The 23,991-nt window shown below is 38.2% G+C and overlaps 1 protein-coding gene across 5 annotated transcripts in view; it reads left to right on the top strand.

Moving 5' to 3' along the window:
- Nucleotides 1-755: 755 nt before the first annotated feature.
- The window catches only part of TENT2 (terminal nucleotidyltransferase 2), a 41,027-nt gene continuing 17,791 nt past the window's right edge, over nucleotides 756-23,991 (top strand). For 2 of the 5 annotated variants that reach the window (XM_084503230.1, XM_084503234.1), the window contains exons 1-12: nucleotides 756-905; nucleotides 1,751-1,825; nucleotides 2,549-2,740; nucleotides 3,055-3,174; nucleotides 5,924-6,164; nucleotides 7,091-7,205; nucleotides 7,316-7,407; nucleotides 8,813-8,879; nucleotides 14,654-14,723; nucleotides 16,478-16,554; nucleotides 18,926-19,054; nucleotides 23,002-23,045. In XM_084503230.1, the coding sequence (XP_084359356.1) occupies nucleotides 2,574-2,740; nucleotides 3,055-3,174; nucleotides 5,924-6,164; nucleotides 7,091-7,205; nucleotides 7,316-7,407; nucleotides 8,813-8,879; nucleotides 14,654-14,723; nucleotides 16,478-16,554; nucleotides 18,926-19,054; nucleotides 23,002-23,045 (1,122 nt within the window). In that variant the 5' untranslated portion in view covers nucleotides 756-905; nucleotides 1,751-1,825; nucleotides 2,549-2,573. Of the gene's footprint in view, nucleotides 906-1,005; nucleotides 1,104-1,750; nucleotides 1,826-2,295; nucleotides 2,443-2,548; nucleotides 2,741-3,054; nucleotides 3,175-5,923; nucleotides 6,165-7,090; nucleotides 7,206-7,315; nucleotides 7,408-8,812; nucleotides 8,880-14,653; nucleotides 14,724-16,477; nucleotides 16,555-18,925; nucleotides 19,055-23,001; nucleotides 23,046-23,991 lie in introns of all 5 variants that reach the window. The other 3 variants (XM_084503233.1, XM_084503232.1, XM_084503231.1) reach the window with 3 other exon arrangements.

The raw sequence follows: 23,991 nt of genomic DNA, 5'->3' as shown, positions 1-23,991 counted from the left end.
CAAGTTGTGCGGGGCAGCAGAGGGAACGCATACAATGAAAAACATAGCAACACAGGTTACTTGGGCACATGCTCTTCCAAATTATTGCTTTTATCTGTACAAAAAGTGTTGATGTTCAATGCACAGCGCAGAACCTTTAGCCATGACAGCTCCACCTGTGTGAGTAAAGTAAGATCACAGTGAGCCAGTCCTCAACGTGCCCCTTCCTTCTGCAGGGTGGCAGCTCCCACAGTGCCTCCACACGAATGCCTGAGCTCTTTACCTCAGTCAAGAGTTCACTGATGGCAACTGTCCTTCTCCCAGGGAAGGAACCAAACTTTGGTGTGTCTCCTGCCTCATGAACTCCTTTACGCTGCAGTGGATGTGTGTTTTGACTCACTTAGACCCCATTATTCACCCCTGCACATCCACAACCGCTTGGGGCCAGCTCCTTGCTGACCCACCCAAACATTATCACCTCCACACACGCTTGAGCTGCGGATAAGCGCAACCAAAGTCGCTGTGCTACGTTTTAGCCTGCCTCGGCGCTGCCCAACAGCGCAGCACCGAGCAGCGACCCCCTCAGCCCTCCGCCGCCGGGGACGCGCCGCGGCCTCCAGCAGCCCCCCGCAGCCCCCCCCCAGCCCCCCTCAGCCCCCTCAGCCGCCATCTTCGCGCCCGCCATGCCGGCGGCCGCCATGTCCGCATGCGCCCGGCGGGGAGGGAGGGGGAAGGAGGGCGATGGCGGCCGGTGCCGGCGGGGCGGGCACTTCCTGCGGGCGGCGGCGGATCCGGGTGAAGGGGCAGTCCCCGGCTGGAGCCGCGCTGCTCGCCCGTGGGCCGCGCAGCTGCCCGAGAGCCCCGCCGGGTGCAGGGCACGGGTCTAGGCGACTGCGAAGGACGGAGACTGCCTGAGCTGGCCCGCTGTAAGGCTGCGGAGGGGCTGGTGCCGCCGGGGGGAAGCGGGTGGTCTCGGCCGGGTGAGGGGGGGGGGGGTGTCAGCGGCTGCTCGCCTGTTCCCCTCAGGACGCCGTCGCCTGGGAGCAGCGCCCGTCCGAGGAGGGGTATCGGCGGCGTATCGCGAGGGAGCCCGTTTTTGGAGAGCCCTGCGACTTTCTTCTGAGGTAGCTCAGCCCGGGAAGCGGCCGTGAGGCGGCAGCCCGGCGTAGTTTTGGGTTGCGGGCGGGGGAGCTTGTGTTTAATGTTCCCGGCGTGGCTTTTGGCTTGTTTTCCGTTTCGGGGTGTTTACGACCTTGAAGGTTGAAAACCTATTGCTCCCAGAGCTATATGAAACCCTGACTTTTGATGCAGTTCTGCTGCTGATGCTAATTAATTATGTCCACCAACTCCTTACGTGTCCCATAGAGAATGGCTTAGAAGTGCCCAGGGACCAGAGGAGGGGTGTCAACAGCCGCCTGTCTGTGCTAGAAATGGGAAGTTTAAGGGACTTGCTTTCGTGAAAGGTCCCCTCAACAAATTAAGAATTTGTCGCTGGAACCCTTACGTTGTACTTCCTTAATACAACTTCCGTGTGTGTTTCGGTTTTGTACTGTGCTGTGGGTTCGGGGCTGCACGCAGGCGTCGTTCAGACAGCGTGTAAACATCAGGGACGGGGAGAGAAAGAGATGTCCACTGGAGTGGGCTCTCACCACGGGAATCACGGAGTACCCCGAGCTGGAAGGGACCCACAAGGATCGTGGAGTCCCGAGCTGCAAGAAGCAAGGCATGTCATCGCTGAGCGAATAAACCCCTTCGTCTTATTTTTGCATAGGTTCTGTGCTGATGCTGCCTGCAGCTACGGCAGGAGCCGTCTGAAGAGGTCGGAACACAACAGGAGCTCACAGCGGTAGGTGAAAGAAGACATCGAGACAGTGGTAGCAGTGAGCTCTTACTATAGCTATTACTATTTCAGAGTATGACAGAGTGGCTATTAACATAATTATTAATACACTTTATTACATGTGTGCATATAGTTTAAATATAATATATATGCGCATGTATGTAGTGTATTTATGTGCATACGGATTGATAATTGAGAGAACTTAAGAAGTGTTACATTACTCTAAACTTAGACTACTCTGTAGCACTTTTTCCATATGTGCTATTATAGCATTGGTTTGATAAAAGGTTTTGGTACAATAATTACAGAATCACTGCTGTTACTCTTACAACTTCTGAATGTTCCATTTAAAACTTCTTAAAACTTCTTCCTCTTATGTTTGAGTTTGCACTAACTGGGTAAATCGTTTTATGCAAGGTGTTAAGGTTAACCATGAGCAACTGTGTTTGCTAGTGACACCCCTTGTTTATTTGCAGGGTTCTTATATAACAGAAACCTAAAAGAGAAAACAATTGAAGAAACTTCAACTGCCAACTGAAGTGTGAAACTTAGAGAATATAGTATTTTTGCATCTTGTCCTGAAAGGAGATAAAACTAACCCAGAATTACAATCCTTTTAAGCGGTACATAAAGATATATTCTAAACAGTTCCAAATTTTAAACCCAAGAGGTTAAAAGGTAACTAGTAGTTATTTGTTGCCTAATTTTGTTTGTTTGTTTTGAATGTAGGTAAAAAGATACATGTTTACTTCATATGAAAAGGAGCATGTTCCGAAATTCCTCCAGCTTGGGTTGTCCATCCTTCCCACCAAAATATCAACAACAGAATATTTTTTTCAACAAGATTCCTATAAATATGCCATCTACTCTTCTCTCTAACCAGCAAATTACTGAAGCTCAGGTCAACATTCAGAATGCTGTGTAAGTACAGTAAGATTTGATATAAGGGAGTGAGTTGAAATATACAGCTACTGTGTTCTAAAAGAATTTCTGCTAATGGAGGGTGTTTTTCAGTGTTTTTAACATTAAACTGTGTTAGGTAGAAAATAGAAGGGTGTCATGTGCAGAGCTGTATCATTTATGCTACTGACTTGCAAGTTTTAATGCACTCCTGTGTTGTGTACTGCACAACATACGTCATTGCAATAGTGAGAGTTGATAATGCACAAAAATATGACCAACTTGTAAAAAGCTTTTTAGTAGCTGCTACATGAATTAACTGTTACGGACCATAGTCTTTCCAGGGCTCTGTTGAATGCAAACCTTGCAACTGCTGTTACACCACAGACATTGACATATGGAAATGGCAGTCCAGCACATACATCTCCTGCTCCTGTGTCATTCCGAGGAAGAAAGTAAGATGGGGGGGAAGTGGGTGTGGGTGCGTGTCATTAATTATGGTTGTACTGTACCTATGAGGACGCTTGTCTAATACCATTTTTTTTGTGCGAGATGAATTTTGTTAGAAGTTTCAAGAATAGTGAATAAAACTTTTTGATGAAGCAGGCCGTGTCATGGCTCTTAAATCATTCTTGTATCTGCTTTTGAGAAATTTTAGTCTTCATAAGGGACTTAGTTTGTGTAGTTTTTCTTTTCAGCAGTTGTGACCTTACAGAACTGTGACTTGGGTGTTTTATTTTAGTACTAAAACAGATCATAGCCTGTGTATGCTTGACTATAGTAGGGTTTGTGTCAATAGATGAGTGTTCCCTTCCTGTTAATTTGTCAAGTTAAAACTCTTCAGCGTTCTGGGGAGTGATGACACGGTAGATATTTCTTCTGTTTTTGCTTAATTATGTAATGTTTTATTTTTCAAATAGAAAGTGCTAAATTCAAGCATATATGTTTTTTTTTTTTTTTTTTAAGAGAAATTTTATGGAAACAAAATGGCTACTTTTCAAACAAATAAGAGAGAGACTTAGTTCATTTATATAAATGTGTATTTATAGATAGATAAATACAGATATGGTCAGGGTAGAGAATGTATTGAGAGCTGCCCTGAGGAGAAGGACCTCGGGGTGCTGGTTGAAGAGAAGCTTGACATGAGCTAGCAATGTGAGCTTGCAGCCCAGAAAGCCAACCAAGTCCTGGGCTGCATCAAAAGCAGCATGACCAGCAGGGTGAGGGAGGTGATTCTGCCCATCTGCTCTGCTCTTGTGAGACCCACCTGGAGCCCTGTGTTCAGCTCTGGGACCCCCAGAACAAGAAGGACATGAAGAGAGTCCCGAGGAGGGACACAGGGTTGGTCAAGTCTCATATGAAGACAGGCCGAGGGAGTCGGGGTTCTTTAGCCTGGAGAAGAGAAGGCTCCGGGAAGACCTTACAGTGGCCTTTCAGTACCTAAAGGGGGTCTTACAGGAAAGCTGGGGAGGGACTTTTTTGTCAGGGAGTGCAGGGATAGGACAAGGAAGAATGGCTTTAGGCTGGATGGGGCCCTGAGCAACCTGATCTAGTGGGAGGTGTCTCTGCCCATGGCAGGGGGGTTGGAATTGTATGGTCTTTAAGATTCCTTCTAACCCAAACCATTCTGTGATTCTGTGATGTGAATTTACATAACTTAGTTACTTCAGCTGCAACAGGAAGAGGGATTTCAGATAAGAGTGTGAGTTTTTATTTTCGCTTAATGTTTTAGAAAAAATTGCTTTATGACTTTAGAAACAATAGTTGACACGTATTTGCACAACTTTTAATTCTGTGAACAAACTATTTTCAGATGAAACTTTATCTTCATAATTATTTCTTGTATGCTGTTTCTCTACCATATTTAACATACTTAAGAACAATTAAGTAAAATTGAAAACACGGAGTTAAATTACAATTGAGTATATAGGCATCCCACAAACTAAAGAATTTCCTGGTGCATGCGTGATTTTTTTTTTTTCTTGACTAGCCTGGCTTATGGAAAGCTATGCTATGTTAAGACCTTCGCAATCCACTAGTTAATCCGTAGATCATGAGTCAACTCCTCTTAAGGTATTTTTTGCTGAAGATCAGTCATGTAAGTTCTGTTCAGTTAAAATAAACTGAAACAATTTTGTGTTTTGATTTAGCATTATGCTGCAAGTTCCTTTCAGGCCAAGTGTAGGTAATGTTAGCAGAACTTCTCTCAGACTTGTAGTTTTATAAGTAACTAATTCATTGATACATATGAACATTGGATTTCACTTTTTTAAAATTTGTGAAAAACCTCATACTAGTAAGCTTATATGCAGTACTTGACATATAAGCACAATATGATTATTCTCTCATTTGCTTTATTATGGATAGACCACATTGATCAACCATTGATCAGCTCTCATTATAACTTTTCCTTAATGAATGGTTTGGTTTCCAAAGGGCTGTCTGTAATAAGATTGCTGTGTGTCTTACAAGGTACATGAATTCCTATCACAAATGAGTTAATGAAGAAACACAAGTTTGTGTTTCAAAATGAAACATTACAGCATGTGTGACTTAGTAGAATTGTTAGGTCAAAAGAATAGTGGTCTTATTTTGCCTGGATTACACATTCTCCTGCCTATATACAGGAACTATTTGTCTATTCAAGCATAAATAGACAAATGCTACGTTTTGAGTGACTATTCTGATACCTTTCTTTTTCTCACCTCTCCCCTACTGAACTTACCATATTCATCAGGGGGTATTCAGAATTCACAAAACTTCTCACTGCACTTCTGTTGATTTCAGTTTAAAGAAAAGTACATTTAAATAGTCTGTATATGTCTTTTTTTTATATAAAAGAAGTAGTTGGTCACAAAAATAGTATGACTAGCACTGACCTTTTTTAGCTGTCCTGATTAACTGAATTTGCTATTTAATTTCAAAGTTAATATAAATACTTTTGCAGTGGTAGTTGTGTCAGTTCACTTCAGCTGTAGCTGCACTTTTGCAGTTGTGTGTTCTCTCTTCCTGTTTCAGGTTTATTTCACCTAATATCTAGGATGGGCATGCTTTTTGTTCTGTAGAATAACACTTGATTTTAGTGAAATAGTCACATCATTTAACCATTAGTATTTGTACTTTGCACTAACTACTCTTTAGTCGTAGGCTGGAGCTGGCAAGATAGAGGAATTACTGTCTCTTTTTTCTTTTTTTTTTCTTCAGGAGACTAAGTGATCAAAGTGTTCCGTATGATACCAAACGACAGCGGTTTGATTCACTTCATTGTGAAACAACTATAGTTAACCAAGTAGTGCCTTTACCAGAAGAACCTACATGCTCCTTTCCAAGCTCAATCCCATCTCCACTGTTTACACGTTACCTACCAGATGTAACTGCATGTGTCCCTCCATTGCAAGATTCTTCATCTGTTACAGAAATCACACTTCCTGTGGCCAAAGATAAGGTAATCTCTTTCTATGCCTGTGTTTGACATCTATCTTCTCTGTAGGTGGGGTCTGATATTGCTGAGGGAGGCCATTCACATTTCATCAGGGTTCTTTGGTGGTGTCTTGTGGTCTCTACTGCTGAGCTGCCATTAGAAGGAGTATCAAAAATGTAGCTGCCACTAGGCAGCTAAGTCCTAGGCATTTGAAGCATTTCTGGGGGTAGGCATGTTGTTTGCCTGTGCTTTTTGACTTTCATGTTGATCTAAGGAAATCTATATCTGCTCCAGAAACAGTAGAAACTGGAGGGATGGTGCATTTATCAAGGACTTCAGGGCAAGGAGAATCCTGATGAAAATAATTAAGCAATGGGAGATGAGCTCTTTTTTATGAAGAAAAAAAAAAGCTTGTGGCTAATCAGTCTTAATATTTTATCTGCCCAACGTGACAGAAGATTTTAGTATGTATGTCTGATCATAGTATATGCCAGTGGTGCTGTTAAAGAGAATCAGTAAATGTCTGTCTAATCACTTCTTTAATGGTTTACATTGGGTAAAAAAATGAAGAAAACATAAGTCAGTTTTAGTGTTCACTGTTGTCCCAGTTACTGGTAGGAAAACAGTTGACATTATAGTCAGCAGAACATATTTCCAGTCTTCTACTACTTATTTGCAGAAAAGGTTGCAGATACTGTTGGGACAACAATTATTTCTTGTGGGTAGACATTTTAAAACAGATGGAACAAATTTAAATGTAAAAAATTCACAGAAATTTCTTCTGGGGAAGTGTTCAGGATGAATTCAAGAAAACTAAAACTCCACACTACAGAACAGATAACGTGAAACAATGCTGGGCTTTTTATTCAAATTCAGTTTTCTGTTTCTTATAATGGCAACAGTAAAGAATGTTCACTTCCTTTATCTTTACTTTTTGAATGTGTGTCAAGTTAAGTCAACAGGTTTTGGAGTTATTTCAAGTATGTCAGCAACAGACCTGTGATTTGAACAAAAAAGAGCTCTGCAGAATAGGAATCCAGAGGGAGATCCAGCGAATTTTTCCACGTATGTTTTGATTACTTATTATTTGTCTCAGCACTGTTGATATTCACAGTTCTTTCCTCTAAACTTTGACATGTCACATCAGGTTTTAATCTGTGGTTCTCTTGTTACAGAGAGCAGACTCTTTTTGGTTGGGTCATCACTGAATGGATTTGGAACTCGTAGCAGTGATGGTGACTTATGCTTGGTGGTTAAAGATGAACCAGTAAGTAATTCTACTCTGCTCTTGTGAGACCCCACCTGGAGTGCTGCATTCAGCTTTAGGGCTCCCAGCATAACAAGGACATGGACTTACTAGAAAGAGCCCAGAGGAGGGCCACTATACTGATAATAGGGACTGGAGCCTATGAGCCTATGAGGACAGGCTGAGGGAGTTGAGGCTGTTCAGCCTGGAGAAGAGAAGGCTCTGGGGAGACCTTACAGTGGCCTTCCTGTGCCTAAAGGGGACCTGCAGGAAAGCTGGGGAGGTCCTCTTGGAGTGCAGGGATAGGACAACGGAAAATGGCTTTAAACTAAAAGAGGGTAGGTTTAGATTAGATATAAGGAAGAAATTCTTTACTCAGAGGGTGGTGAGGCCGTGGCACAGGTGCCCCAGAGAAGCTGTGGATGCCCCATCTCTGGAAGTGCTCAAGGCCAGGCTGGATGGGGCTTTGGGCGACCTGGTCTGGTGGGAGGTGTCCCTGCCCATGGCAAGGGGTTGGAACTGGGTGATCTGTAAGGTCTCTTCAAATCCAAAGCATTCTATGATTCTAATTCTAATATATTTATAACTGGAACAAAGACTTTTTGTTAGGTGTACTCTCTAATAACTTAACCACTTCATATTCAATAACTTTTTAAAATGTATGTGCTTTTATAAAGGAAACTTCTAAAATGAGGATAAAGAATCAAGTTCTTCTGATTTAATAACATATTTCTGCGCTGGTGATAGCTATGGATTATGGCTCCCATAACATTGCAGTTAGTGAGTTAACCCTGTAAACCCTTTTACCCAAAAGAACATTCCAAAAATAAGTATTGTCTTGTCATTTCACAAATGGACAAAGCATAACAAAACACAAGGAGGTTGCCAAGATCATGAAGAAAGTTGTTTAAAGAACTCTAACTCATTTTAGATGCAGGAACAACTTTATTTTATTATTTAGACTCTTAGACACTGATTTTAGTGAGCAGGCGTAAAAAGAAATTTGATCTGCAAAATATTTAAGTATCTTTGTAAGAGAGTTTTTGAGAGAATTGATGGAATTGAGAGTATTGATGGAACAAAAAAACTTAGAACATAATTTTAAAATAACTAGAACATCAAATAGGAGGCAGGAAAGGAATTACTACATTTTTGTATAAGTAGGGCTAGTTCTCCGTCAAGTTCTATAGTTTGTGGATGTCTGATAGTTACTTTGCATGTTAGATATGAATTGTTCTGTCTGGCTTTTTCCACACTAAATTTGTATGTAGACTGAGGAATGTGTTGGTGTGCATGTTTGTGTCTTACTTTGAGAACTGGTAGTTGTTTTAATTTGAAAAGTAAAGTCATGCTTATTGTATAAGAATAAGGAACATTTAAATGAGAGATAGCAGTGTCTTTCTTTAACTTTAGTATTATATTTCAGGTAAATCAGAAGACAGAAGCAAGGCATGTGCTCAGCTTAGTCCAAAAACTCTTCAGTACTAAACTTTGTAAGTTCCAAGCTACAATGAGGTGGTAAGACTATAGGCAATTTTGGAAGAAGTTTTGATGCACAGTTAGAATTACTTGATGTACTTGCCTGTTGTCTACCATCTTATCACAATATTGTTTGGAGCAAAGTTTAAAATACTTAGTAAATCATTACTTACCTTGTATGATGGTACCGATAGAAAAACCTAAGCATTGCCCTCCAAACTAGTAGACTTCAAGTACGGGTAGGATCTCAAATAATTTTTGAGTCATGGTCCACAACTGAAGGAGTTGGAGGCAGGATGAGTGGATTTGTTTTTGGGAAGTGCCTGTTAGTGAATTATTACTATTCTTTTAGAAGTAGTGCCTTCCTGTGGACAGTACTGTTAAGAATTTGTAAAGTAAGATATCACTTGCGGTAGGCTGTGTAAAACTATTTTGAGCCTTGATCCAGTGAAATAGTTAACTTTTGTACCTAGTGAAGAGAATTTAAATGTTGTCAGTACTAGCACGTTCAGTAGAAACAGGTCAATTCATTGTTCTTATAAGTTGTTGTTTAGACTGCCTTCAGATGAAAAATTCTCAGGGGGTAGCTCTTGACTTAAAAGTGAAAGCCTCCTACTTCAAAGAGGATTTTGTCCAGTTCTTTGAATTGTAAAAGATCCTGTCATTTTATTATCAATGGCTGTGTCCCCCTAGTTCTTAGGCTTGTGATACATTCTTTGATGCCGTTCCATATACTGCTCTTCTGAACAGTCTGCAATGGCAAGAGGAACAAACCATAAATTTCTCTGCAGACTTCAACATTTCTTTACCGGCAGGTGTGTATGCCCACATGTCAACATCTCTCTTGAGAAGAGACTGATCACATCTGTCTCAGTAAAAGCATCTGATATTTAATGACTTTTTGCTGTTGTATATTGATCTTTTTCTGTAACCAGTCTAGAACTTAATCTGGTATGCTTAAGATACAAGTAATTTCCAGTGCTGAGAAACACAGTGATAAAATAGCGGTAGTTTTAGAGACCGGGAAGAGTGCATCTAAATAAACTATCACTTAAAAAAATATATATATATGGTGCTCAGTGTGAGAGTTCTAGACATTCAAGCCTGTTTGCCAGGGAGTACCAGTAACAGAAAGGCATCTCTGTCATGGGGAAGCAATCCCTGAAGTGTTTTTTTTCTGCCATTACGCATTTTGGCTGTATTCTTAATTCCCTTTTGCCTTGTGAGTACCTTCAGTGAACTTCATTTAATCCAGCTCTTCAATGGGAGGTTAGGCAAGACAAAACACTTCTGATATTCTTTTTCCTTCTGATTTTGTCAGTTGTGATATGTAGATCTCTTAGATCATCTCATCATAGCTTTAACATCATTATGGGCAGGAGTTCCTGTATCTAGCCATCCATCCTTGTGTTTCTTTATGAGTGTTCTCTGCATAGAGCTGATAGTTCAAAGTCATTTAAAATATTCACCTGATTTGAAATGAAATTTTTTCAATATGCATCTTTCCATTTAGATTTAATTCATTTACAAACTTCTCAACTATGCTGAGGTTTACTGCTTCTGAAACAGAGGTTTGCCAGTTATTTTAATGAGACAAAATATAATTGCTGTCATCTACAATTGCAAAATAGTTTATGGGATTTGGGGAGAGATTTTTTTTTTTTTTTTCCCCCAGGCTAGACTTCAGAAGCTAATGGATTCATATGCTTTTTCTTTACCTCTGGGGAGGCAATATTAGCAGTATGCTTCAGTGTTGTCCTGTTGGCACTTCTACGGGTTTGTAGTGTCAAGCTTGATGTGCTTAGAAATGTCTGTCCATCGTCAGCTCCAGACTGGCTAAGGTTTTGTTTGTTTTAATAGGACTGATTTTTTTTAAAGTAATTTCTTACCTTTACTGTCTTCAGAAGTCAAGTTCCACTTAACCACTAAAGGTGGGGTCTACCTCTACTTATATTTAAAGAAAAAGCATACAGAGATTGTAATACTTCTGAACCAGTGCTTCAACTTCAGCCAGAATTCTAGTTTTGCAGCCTTCAAAGGGATAGCATGAGTACACATATGCCAGTACTGTGTAAAAACAAATGTAAGATCCGTCTGTACAAAACTTCTTTAAGAACTGCAGTTTCACTTGAACAATGCCCTGTCTTTTACTGCATGTGCTGTTTAACAACAAGGAAAGTATGAAGTTTCTTCTGATCATTATTGTTAAGTTGTGTCTAGCTAATACTTGTGATGCTGCCTTATCTTAATGTAATCCTTCTTTGACCACAGTAGTTAAGTAGTTCTTTCTCATTTTGGTGGAGGAAAGACTTCATCATGCTCTCAACTGCGTGAGTTGCCATTAAACTTATTGCTTGCTAACCAATAAGGAGCAGAAAAAAAACATAGGCGAAACATGAAAGCGAACTAAATATGCCAGGTTTTAAGAGAAATTAAGGGGTGGGGAAATGTTGCTTAAAACTAAGGTTTTGATCTGGTTTTGTAAGGAGTTAAAGGGATGAAAGAATATATTTTTTGTAAGGCAATATTTGTGAAATGGATAATGTTCTAAGCTTTTTTTTCTTTTAAGCCTTTTCCTAGACCATTATAGTTTAGAAATGTGGAAGAAGTTTTTCTAGCTGTGCTTCTCCTAACTTCCTTCTTTCTTCCTGTGCTATGATGTTCCTGTACGTTCCAAAATGAAGGCTATAAAAATGTGATTTTTCTACTTCACTGTAATTCCATTACTGATTGATAATTAGGAAATACTCTGAGTGTTGATTAGATCTATCTCTTTTTCAACTTCTTACGTCTCTTCTAGTTGAACCATTTTCAGAACTTTGTGTCATTTTTTTATCTTTTATATAGTTAACTGTGATTTTTCAGTCAGTGTTTCAGTCAAGTGGTTTGGGAATCGGATTGAAAATGTATCTAAACTCCAGTTTATTTGAATTTGAGCTTGCGAAAGGTAACAAGTGTAAGCAAGGATCTCAAGGCCATCGTATTTCAAATCTTAAGAGCAATAGTTTGTGTTTTCACTCTGCATTTGGAATATGGACTAGAATCATGACCTGTTCTTTTTTTTTTTTGAACACTCAAGGTGCACAGTAAAGCAAGAGAATGCTCCTGATACTTACTGATACTTTATGACATTTTGGTCTCAGAGTTAGGTATTAAAGTTAGGTATTATGTTTCTACTAGAGCACAGAAATATAAGGAAAGCAGCAATTTATCTTTAATTTCAAAGAGTAGTGGAGTACATGGCATATGATAGATTTGTAATTTGTAGATATATTTGTTCAGATGCCTGCATATATCTATTTTTGTAATATTGGCTAACATCCCCAGGACTGCATGTAAAAACCACTCTCTTAGGAATGTGAAAAGTGAATCTGGGGTGACAGCAGTTACAATGTATTGAAGGGAGTACAGTCTGAACCACCACAAGTTGGCTACTCTCTTTAGCTTTATCCAGTCCAGACAGGATTCATTTTAACAGCAATTTACCAATACTGGGTTGACTGGTATTTATACCTAAATAAATAATAAAGAGCCCACTTTCTCTAAGCTTTACAAAAAGGTGCAGTAGTGTTGAGAGTATCAGAGTGGAATCCACTTAGCTGTTTTCTAGTGAGGAACATAGCAACTAGGAGAATCGAGAGAACTTGAACTTATATCAATTGCCTTGAAGGATTTTACACATAGGTGAGAATATGACATTTTTAGTGATGGTATAGACATAAGTCTTTGTTTTCCAACTCTTACATGGAAAGAAGAACATTCTGTTTAAAAAATAAAGGACCCTTCATTCTCTGTCCATTCCCCCTATATTTCAAAATTGTCCATTCTGTCTGTCCATACCAGGGAAGAAGCAATCTACTGTTTATGTACAGCAGAGATTCTGTTACCAGTGTAATCAGAGCCAGGCACTGAGGGTAAAACATCGGGCACCTTTTGTCATTATTTGCTCTGTTTGACTCTTGGGAAACAGATTGGACTGGCTTTTTATTTTTCTTAGCCAACTAATTTGACATGAGTACCTGTCAAGTGTTGGGAGGCACTTGCAGACAAGGATGTGTTTTGAAGTGGATTGCCACTAGAACGAATCCAGTTAATATCTGAAGGGTTCTTGAGAACGATTATAGTGAGTTAAGTTAAATAGCTGTGATATGTATGTAGATGCTCACAGTTGTCTCCCATAGGCTATGTGTTGGGCATCTTTATCTTAAATTTGGTAATGAAAGGAAAGAAGACAGAGCTCTATAGCTTTGCATTAAAAGTGTTCTGGGATGTTATAGGAGAGATGTTTGGACGTCTTCAGGTACAGCTGGAAATAGGGGACATTTGTTTAAGGTGTACTACATGGTACATTCAGTGAATATAGATCAGAGTTCCTCTCAAATACCAGCTGTATGTCCTCCTATAAAATTACTGAGTTAGTAAGATGCATTCTTTTTTGTTTTGGTGTCTCCTTGTGTGTTGCTTAGGATCATACAAGGCATTTGAATCCCAAGTAAAGGATTACTTCAGGTCAATTTTTCCAAATATGTATACATATATGCATAAAACACTCTCAGAAAGCTCCCCCACAAAAAAAAAGTAAAACTTGTTATAATTGAATACTACACAGTAGTGTTTCAACAAACCTGAACGTATCATCTAAAGTTATCTATGGTCAAATACAAATGGACCTAGAATTTGCAGTGTAAGAAGTTACTAAAACTGTACTTTTTGCCCAAGTTTGTGCCATTTGAACTAAAGATTTTCTTTTCCATTGTCATCTTCGGCCATTTCTTACTTGAGATTATGGGTAACTGTAGTATAATGTAGTATATGGGTAACTGTAAGTATAGTCTGAGATACTGTGGAGAACTGGTAAAAATCACAGATAATATGACTGATGCAGCAGTTTCAAGTAGTGAAATGCAAAGATGCATTTGGTGGCACTGGTTGGATCTGGCAGAGCTTAGTAGGTTTTGGTAGTTTGGCATTGAGCGTGTGTTTTGATACTGTGAGGATAATCATCTGAGGTGCAGCCCTGGGACCATGGATTTATTGCATGTCCTATTTCTATTAACATGAAAGGTAAATAAAGCTTATCACATCTTTGGTGGAAACCAATGTCTTGGCTGCAAATCCAATTCCTTGTGTTCAGGATTAATTTGATAGGAAAAGTTTTTTCTTGTTACGTACTCTATTAGCCAAAGAAACAGCTTAAGTGAAGTTTTAAGCATAAATAGTGCATCGTGAAGGTAGTTATGTTACATAACATTGTTACATACAGTTAGTATTTTTGATTAGTAAGATGCATAATTTCAACAGTAAGCAAATTATATGCAATTAAAAATGTGCAGCTGAAAATGTGCCTCTTGCTATACGTGACATAATGCAGGCATCTGGCCACCTTGGATAGGTATGCTCTTGCTCCCTTCTCTGTGATCTCTTAATTATTCTGTTGTAAAAATTATAATAAAAAATAATAATTTCTATTATAACTAAAGTACTTCTCATCAAAGGCATAGTAGAACTGCATTCCATATGTTCAAATTTATTGAATATACTTCCTGAAGATAAAATTTCCACAAATCTTTTTCTCTGATGTTTAGTGCTTTTTTACACTCTTTCCTAGATAACACTGCTGCTACAGTTGCTAAAGGTTACTTACTTCAGTCCAGCCCTTTGGAGAATATTTTTGTTAAATTTAATAAGCTGCTATTTGCCATAGATCATCAGTTTCATTTCACGTAGAATCTTTTTTAATATAAGTATCTTGCATGAAACTTAATTTGTTTTTTTTTCTCCTTTTCAGCATGCTACATTGAACGACCTCAGCTAATTCGAGCAAAAGTGCCAATAGTGAAATTCAGGGATAAAGTCAGGCAAGTACTCTGCTCCACACAATTTCTTGGACACTGACACATGAAAGTACTCTATATATGTGCTCTCTATGTGAGTAATTCCACTGAAGTCTTTGGTTTTTTGTGTTGTATTTTAGTTGAATTGCAAATTTATACAGCTAGTATAAAGCTAGTGCAGGGACAGTCAGAGTACTTACTTGATGGCCTGAAGCACCTAATGTAGTTTCTGTGATGTGAATTAATAGTAGGACATCATTTATTTCTATTTTATTGATAGAGCCCTGGAAGAAAGAGGGGCCCAACAAAATTAGTTAGTATTCAAGGATCATCTTTTCCAAGCTCAATAGCAGTGCATTTCAACAAAGAAGAAGTCATGGAAAAGTGCCAAGAGGCCTTGTAGATGAACAAGGAACTCCTAGCAGAACTCAGACACAAAAGTCCAGAGAAGGTGGAAGTAAGGATAGATGACCTGGGAGGGATACAGAGACTTTGCCTGAGTATCCAGGGATTAAGCTGTTAAAGCTAAAACCCAAATGGAATTTAAAGAAGTTGTTGCCTTTTACATCCATTGCATGATTAAGTACATCCTTGTCAAAATAAAGACTAGGGAAAATGTGAGCTCAGTGCTGACTGAGATGGGGGACCTGGTTACACAGGATAGTGAAAGGGCTGAGGTACTGAACGCCTTCTTTGCCTCTGTCTTTACTAGCAGCTTTCAGGTTTCTTAGGTCCCAGAGGCCAAGGTGAAAGACTGGAGCAATGAAGATATGTATTGTTTGGTGAAAGGTCATGGAATACTTTGATTAGGTCAGGGAATATTTGAGCAAACTAAACATTTGCAAGTCCATATGCACTGATAGCATGCTCTTATAGTAGTAGTTCAAGAAAATCCAAATGAATGTTCAGACAGACAAAGGCTATGTGAATGAGGCCTGGATATGTAAAATGGAAATATCGGTATCTACTGTTTTGTCAATAATAGGCTCTTCTCTTTGCAAGTTAAAATGTTGTAGCAGCTTATAAACTATGAATTTAACATAGCGTCTTGAGTACTGAGAGTAATTAATATCTATAAGCAATTAAAATTTCATTTTTGAACTGATAAAATAGGTAATGTTTGTTTGCCTTATTTTTTGCTGTTAACAATATGGAACTTATTAAAAAATACGTGCTTTGAAACAGTTAAAATTCATAAGTGGCTTCCCCTTTCCCCCAGCCCAAAGCATGCCCCATTTTCTAATAAGAGTCTTCATTTCAAAGTGTCTGCTGATTATCTCTAGCCATCATAGCAAAAAAAAAGAGATTCTTACATTTTGACCTCTTCTAGTTTTGTATCCTTTTCAATTCACTGTCATGGTTTGCTGAATTAATACTTCAGAGAATTCTTCCTGATACCAGATGTTGTCTGTAGTAAATCATGTGTTGTAATTCTATTTGAGAGATTTGTTAAAATTCCAACTACTAGTTAATACATTAAGTTGTACTATGGTCTACGTTTCTGTCTACATTTATTCATCATATAAAAATTACTGCTGCATTTTAATAATAATGGAATTCAAGTCTACAAATAACTACTGCAGACAGAGCAGATAATTTTAACTGCTTGCAGACAAGTACTACTTGTGGAAGCTTTTAAAACATTATCATCTTTAAGTTGTGTTTTTCCACCTCTGTCACTTGGTAGGTAAAGGGCAATAGTAACAGGTAATAGTAGGTGATAAATACTTTGGAACTGAATACCATCACACTTGATTCTTTTTTCTTGTTCCCGATAGCGGTGTGGAGTTTGACTTGAATGTAAACAATATTGTGGGAATAAGAAATACATTCCTTCTGAGAACCTATGCATACAGTAAGTGTCTAATTTATTTTCTTATTTCTATAAACTTTTTATACTTTTTAAAATTAGTGTTTTGGTATTGATAAACTGCTAAAATTCAGTCAAATATATTAAGGTACTATATTAAATTACCATATTAGCTATATTAGGTTTCATCTAACTTCTTGTTGCTCACTCTAAATATATGGATTAAACTGATATATCAGCTATGTATGTTTTTCATTGAATAGTGTAATATTCACAAGATAACAAAGATTCTTCATATTAAGGTCCATATATCTGTTATGAGGGCTGCTTCTGTTTTCTATAGATGAGGGAGAGGAAGACGAAAAGAATCAAATACATGTACATCATTGTATACTTCCCTTTTGTTTCCTTGACAGCCACTGGTAGGTGTGTGTGGTTGTATGCTCTTACAGAGTCTTTCTTTGGAAAAATCAAAAATACAGCTTCAGTTTTTATACTTACCCCCAAAACAATACTCGGTTGTGTCTCCTCAGGAGGTAGTTTTTCAGGAAAAGATTATAAAATAGGTTTCTAAAGGAGCAGTATTAAGAACTTACCTAAGCTATGTTTTTCTTGCTTGGCATCACAGTTTTATTTGGCAGATAAATGCATAAGGAGCAGACTTCAGTCTAATTTTTCTAGGTCACGTGCATTTCTTTTACCAGGACATTCAGTTTTCACATACAGGAACTCTTTCCTCTTTAGGGTAGGATGCTGTCAGCTATCAGTACATTTACTAGTTAATTTTGAGTAAGATTTCAAACAGAGACATTTCAGTATCCCATATTCACTTTACTGTGAGGGTCTGCAACTTGTCCTGCATAAGTTATTTGACTATAATTTCCTTATATATCCAGGAAGGCATATGCCTAGGAAGGGATTTCTACCCATTCTATGGGTAGGAAAACAACATTTGCCATTCATGATTATAGATTAGAGGTTATGTCAACAACTCAAAGGCTGGTGTTTCTAGCTTCTGCCATGGATTTTCCTTTCTCCTCTCAGCAAATCACTGGAGGGCACAAGAGAATCCAGGTGTTTCTTTTTCTACCTAACCTCTAGAAGAAGATGCCTGCTCAGTCAAGCTGGCCTTCTGCCCCACCTGCTTGACTCCAAACATTTTTAAATTGCCTGCTCCAGTACTCTTAAGCAATGACGCATAAAAAGCAGCCAGCACGGTGCTCTCCCCATACCCAGGGCTGAGGTTTTGCTGATGGTTTTCCTGCTATTACCAAGCATTTTAAACTGCTTCATGGTCATTGTGGCCAAGATGACTGCCAATTGCCACTTCACCCATGATATCCTCTTATGTTCACAAGCCACAAACCTAGGAGGGCACCTTTCCTATTCCTTGCCTGTATCAAGAAGTTATCATCAAGGTGTTTTAGGAATCTCTTGGGCCTCTTGGTATCAACTATGTGATATTTAGAGTTGATGTCTGGCAAGTTGAAGTCACTCATATGGACAAGTACATCTGATCTAGAGACATCCCTTAATTCCTCATAGAGTAATTCATTGGTGTTGTTATTCTGGCTGGTCTATAGTAGACTCCCAGAATAAATCTGCTTTATTTGCTTGTCTGTTCTTCACTACCCAGAGGCTCTCAGGCATGTCATCACCAATTCCAAGCTCCATTCAGCTCAGGCTCTCCATTACAGACAGTGGCTGCCCTGCCTGGCCTTCCTGAAGAGCCTAGGACTGTCTATGACAGCACAGCAGTCACAGGACTCTTCCCACCAAATCTTACATATGCTAATGATGTTGTAGCTCTGGAAGTGAGCCAAGGCTTCTAGCTTCTCTTGCTTGTTTCTCATGCTGCATGAATTGGTGTAAGGGGGGGGTGAATAAAAGCTACTTAGGCCAAGGCAATTTAAAATTAATGTTTGGATGCAGTGATTAAGTGATTACCACTTTCATGGCCTCCAAGGAAAACTTAAAAAATGAGCTCTGTCTCCTCCAGTCAAAATTCATTTCCCTGCCTTCATAGTTTATATAATCTAAATTAAAAAAAAAAAAACAAGCTTTGGTCTTTCCTGGCACCAAATTAATTCAGAGAATTTGTGCAATGAACTGGGGACAACGTGGAAGTAGAATGTGACACTGCTACATTGACAGATGTGCCTAGTTTTGGCAATTACAGGGGTTATGCTGGGTATCTATGGATCTGAGTACTTGAACGTCTGTTTTTCAAATACAAATGTTTTTTGTGACTTCTATGAAATAGATAGTAGTTGTAGAATAATTAAGTAAATCCTGTGACAGTTTGCAAAAAGTAACCTTAGAATACAAGAAGAGTATCATGTTGATGAAGGAACAAAAACTGATTTATTTCTGTCTAAACATGCCCTTTTTTGAGAAGTATTTATTTTATTTACAGTTGAGAAAAGAGTTCGTCCATTAGTACTGGTTGTTAAGAAGTGGGCGAGTTTTCATGACATAAATGATGCCAGTCGTGGTACTTTAAGCAGCTACAGTCTGGTGTTGATGGTTTTGCACTATTTACAGAGTAAGTATGTTTTTGCATGTTAACACTGTCCTTTTTTGAGTTTACATTTGAATAGTTTTCTTCTTTAATAAAATGAAACACTGCTAGAAATGATCTTCCACACACAAAAAAAAAAATCTGAAAGCTATGTGTTTTTTACTCATTTCCTTAGTGATGCTTTTTTATATAAAAAGTGGACCTCTTCCTAGGAGGCAATTACCAGCTTCCAAAGAAAAAAGAAAAAGTCGATGTACTTGCAGAACACTGTGTAACTATAAAATAAACTCAAGCTCCAGCTAACAAAAAATGTGCCTGTGTTAAAAAGGCTTAAGCATGAAAATAACTTTTTTTTTTTTAATTTGGGAACTTGGGAATTTGACAAGAAAATTCGAAGGGAAGAATACTGTGGGATCATTTTTACATGTTCTGACGAGTGAAGAACTGAATGTGAGGAGGATGTGTATATACAAGAGTGCACTACCATGTAGTTAGATTTTCTTCTGATTACTGACTTATATGAGGTGATTGATGTTGAAGACCACTAGGAGTTAGGATATTGGACTGCTAGGGGCAATATCTTTTCTTGTGACTTCAACATATGGAAACATTGAACGCCTGTATGGAGCAGGAAGGCCAAGGATCCCTGCTGAGAATTCAACAAAGTCATTCAGCCCAGAAATATTCCTGAGGAATAGATAGAAATGAGCTTATCCCTCATCACTTTCTTTCATTAGAGGAAATCCACTTTTGTAATTTTGCAGTTTTCAATTCTTGTTTGAGACTTAAGGAGACATGCATGAAATCACTTAGCTCAGTATGAGTTTCTTGATTGCTTATTTGGGAGATGAGTGATTTCAGAAAGGAAGGCAAGAAACCCCTGAAGAGCACATCTGATGTAGCAGTATGCCCCTAGACCTATTTTCTTTTTTCTTAATTCATGTTAGTTCACGAGTAGCCTCTGTATCTTGTTGCTTATGTCAGTTCTACATCTTTTTTCTTATTATTTTTGTAATGTCCTGATTGTTCTTTTCCTAATACTTTAGTAAGAACTGACTTTTAACATTTTATGATAATATCTGTGGACGAATTGCATATGCTCTCATTTTATTTAGAATTTTCTTTATCCGTTTGTGTAGGTTTTTGTGGTGGTGGTGGTTGTGTTTTCTTTGTTTTTTGTTTGTTTGTTTGTTTTAAATGAGATGGAAAGATGCAATGCCTAGTTCCTCTGACAGCTTGTTTGGCCTGGAATGAAAATACTCCCTGTAGAGTGGGTAGCCAACTATTTATTAGTTTCAAGATGACACTACACCCACTCTTTGCTGGGGTGGAAGGTTTTTTTTATGATAGTTGACTCAAGCTGGTGGCTTTCTTTCAATGAACAGTATCTGTAGTAGAGGACCTAGGAGGGTGTTTTGTGTGTTTGCCATCCAGTTGGCTGGCTGACTTTTGAACTCTTCGAAGCCTGTACCATGTGCATATTATTAACGTACCAATCCCAGGGACATAAGCAAGTCTGTCTTGTGACCGTGTTGTTTTCTCTGTGACGTTTTCTTCACATCTGATGTGGTGGAATTCCATAGATTCTTTTGTTTATGTGGAAAGAAAAAGTGTTGTCACAGCTCTGAAACCATAGTATTAGCAACTGAATACTTCTATATAGATCCTTAACAGAAACAAACAAAAAAAAGCTAGTGGTTGATTTAGAGGAGGTGAGATGATAGTCAACTTAAAAAGGCCAAAGAAATTATTAGATACAGAATTTAAAATGTTGGGAGCTACTCTGGGATGCAAACGTTGCTATGCAAAGGTGAAGCAGAAGTGAAAAGTATCTTTACATGGTCTAGCAATTAGCAAACATCTTGTTGATGACTTGATAAGCACTTAATAGTTGATATTACAATTTGAGTAGAAACTGGGCTTTTAATTTTGAAATTTATTCTCCAAATTTATTTTCAGTGTATTGCAGAAACTCTGGGGACTGATGGGGAGTGAGGGATTTCTTGTATTGTGTGCTGTGTGCAGTCATGAATAGCCCATTACTGGATCAAAGTAATGCACAAAGGAAGAGAGTAGGTGTTACAAGCAAGTGTAAATGTGTAGGCTTGCCATAATGTTAACAATTCTGCAAGCATGAGGGCATTTGCTATAGTCATTTGTGGCAGCTGCCACAGCTCTCTGGGGAAGAAAAAAAAGTTTGAATAATTCTTTTCATTCAAATCTGCGTGTGATCAGTCAGCTGCCTAGGAAGTATCAGCAGTAACAGTACAGACCAAAGGGGAGCCTTTTTACCTATGCTTCATCAGTCTTTTCTGCTTAGAAAAGGTTGGGGAAGTGTCATCTAAACATGGTTATTTTTTTTTCCACTTTTGCTACATGCATGTGATACTATGGAAAGCAGCCTGTGTGTCAGCCATACAGTTTTCTAATAAGGTTTTTGTTGATGGTACTGGTCAAGGAAATAAACAACAATAAGAACTTTATTTAGCAATAAATAGTGTCCCCATCTTCTCCAGGCAAATCACTTTCTTTTACTTCTTAATCCATTTCCATGTTCTCATGCTCATGCAGAAGATTTGTGGCCATGGCTTGAGTTTATTTTGTAGCTACATCGATGTCTTGTGCGTGAACTTTCCTCCGTGTAACAGGCCCAACAGTCTTGTAAAGCAGGAAAAGAAAAACTCACGTGGCAAATGCTAGTGGTAGGTGGTTAACTCTTCCCCATAATTCCATCCTCTTAGTATATTATGCAGAGCCAGATGATACAGCTTGATTACTCATATTGTCCAGATCTCATTACCTTTTCTTTCATTGTAGCAATGAATTAGAAAATATCCAATGTCTTATAAGATGCTCTTTCATAATTCTGAACACCCACAAACAAAGTTAAATGATTATTAAAGTAGCTGATCGTATTCTTAGCAATCCTGCTAGTTAATATATTATACTCTTTGAAGATATCCAAAGCATGTTCTGAGAATTCTACTATTCTATTTCTTAGTTCCTATGGAAGAAAGATTCTTTAACATCTCATTCTCTTTGAGACCTTGTTTGAAGGTTGAATTAGGTCCCAAGTCAAAGTCCTGTATGGTGAACTTAATTTTCATTTTCCCTAGTGAATGATGTAGACCAACTGTCTAAAAAGATATTCTGATGAAGTGATGTTAAAGCTTTAGTGCAAGGAGTGTTCCAGCAGTTCTGTAGGTGCTCTAAGACTTGAGTGGGATATGGGTGCTTTTTCTGTCTGTAGCACCATCAGACCTGTGAGATAATTTTTTTCCCTTTTATTTTTATCATGCGATATATGTTTTCCTGGTTCACGACTTTCATAAAAGTTAAAATTGTTTATTTTGTGTTCATTAGTGTCATTATTGTCTGTATGACTTTCATATCCTGTTTGCCATTTAGTAGACCAGGTAACAGCATTAAAATGTGTTTATGTATTTAACGTGGATTTTGCTATGAATGGCTACTAAGCATGGTGGGTGTTTTATCTTTAAGTCATTTTTGGAGACTTTTTGGAGTGATAGATAATACTTAGCTGCTGAAGAATGTGTATGTATGCAGTTCTATGCTGCAACAGAATCCTATTAGATGTAGGTAGGCAGGAAGTGAAGCTATGATATGCTTTTTAGGGAATCTCAGTGAGTTTCTTATAAACATGAATGAATGTGAATTTTAAAAATCAAGTAGTACCCAGCTGTTGTAGAATCTTTTCTGTCTTCTACAGATAGAAGTATCACAGTAAGAGCTTCCCTTAGTTGAATTAACTCCCTGTACTACTACATACAAATTGTAGTAATAGAAATATTTGTAGAGTAACTTCTACTTTACGAAATGTATGAAAATGAAGTTCATAGTAGATCTTTCTAAATGATGGAATTTCAGTCCAACCCTTTGGGGTAATTGATATGATATTGTTTCTTGTGAATTACATGAATCACAGCAACTTTGAACTTTTTTTTTTATAGCTCTACCTGAACCCATCCTTCCATCCCTCCAAAAAAATTACCCAGTAAGTGTTTCTTATGAATTTCATATACATATATAGCAAGTATACATATGTAGTAAACTGCTTATCTAAAATATATGAATTTTTAAGTATCTGTAATGGGTTAAGTTAAACGGTCTGTAAGCGTAGTCATCAATACATTAAATAAGTGTGAAAAAAGTTATATGCTGCTTTTGATCGTTTCTTTAATGAAAACAGTTTGCTTTACATGAAAAGGTTTCACACAGTGAGAAAATGACAACTGCTGACCCGATCCTATTTATGCTGGGCTGAAAACATCCCTCTGTAATCTGTAACTTTCTGATTGTTATTTCTTTATAAGTTAAGTAGTGGTGTTTTTTGGGAATTTATAAGAAATCCAGTGGTGGTATTTCAGATTTCCATGCCTTCTAATAGCTGATGAGTTGCCTGCTATTTTAGGTTTCAGAGTAAACGTTTACTAGGAGGCTTTCGAAACCTCACAATATTGGACTGAAGCTCAAACAAGAAAACACCTTTTGGGGACATTGTTACTATGTTCAGATCATACTCCGCAGTTTTCCAGAGAACTTGGTGAATTTGTATGCTTTGATGCACTGCAGAATTAGAACTGTAATTAGTGAGCTTTCATCTAAAAAAGACTACCTAGAAATAACAGCTACTCTCTTAAACACGTGTTTGAGAACAAAAGAACTGTTGCTGAATAGTCCTGTGCTATAATTCAAACAAATTCCTTATTCCTTCCTCCTTACATTTCCTCTCACATGTCACATTTTACACTTTTCTTTATTCATAGTTATTATGGCTTGGTATCCCCAACTAGGTGTTTTTGTTTTTTTTTATTGTAGTTGATAACTGTGCTGAGGTAGTGTCTGAAATCCACTCTTTTTTTGCATATATTTCCTATAATTCTCAAATGGGAATATTTGATGACACTGTACATCAGGGAGAAAATAGGAGTCAACCATAT

This window comes from Aythya ferina (assembly GCF_964211825.1).
Source record: "Aythya ferina genome assembly, chromosome: Z".
In the NCBI taxonomy this organism is placed as follows: Eukaryota; Metazoa; Chordata; class Aves; order Anseriformes; family Anatidae; genus Aythya; species Aythya ferina.
Note: the sequence above shows the minus strand (reverse complement) of the source record. Positions and strands in the feature narration are given on the sequence as shown.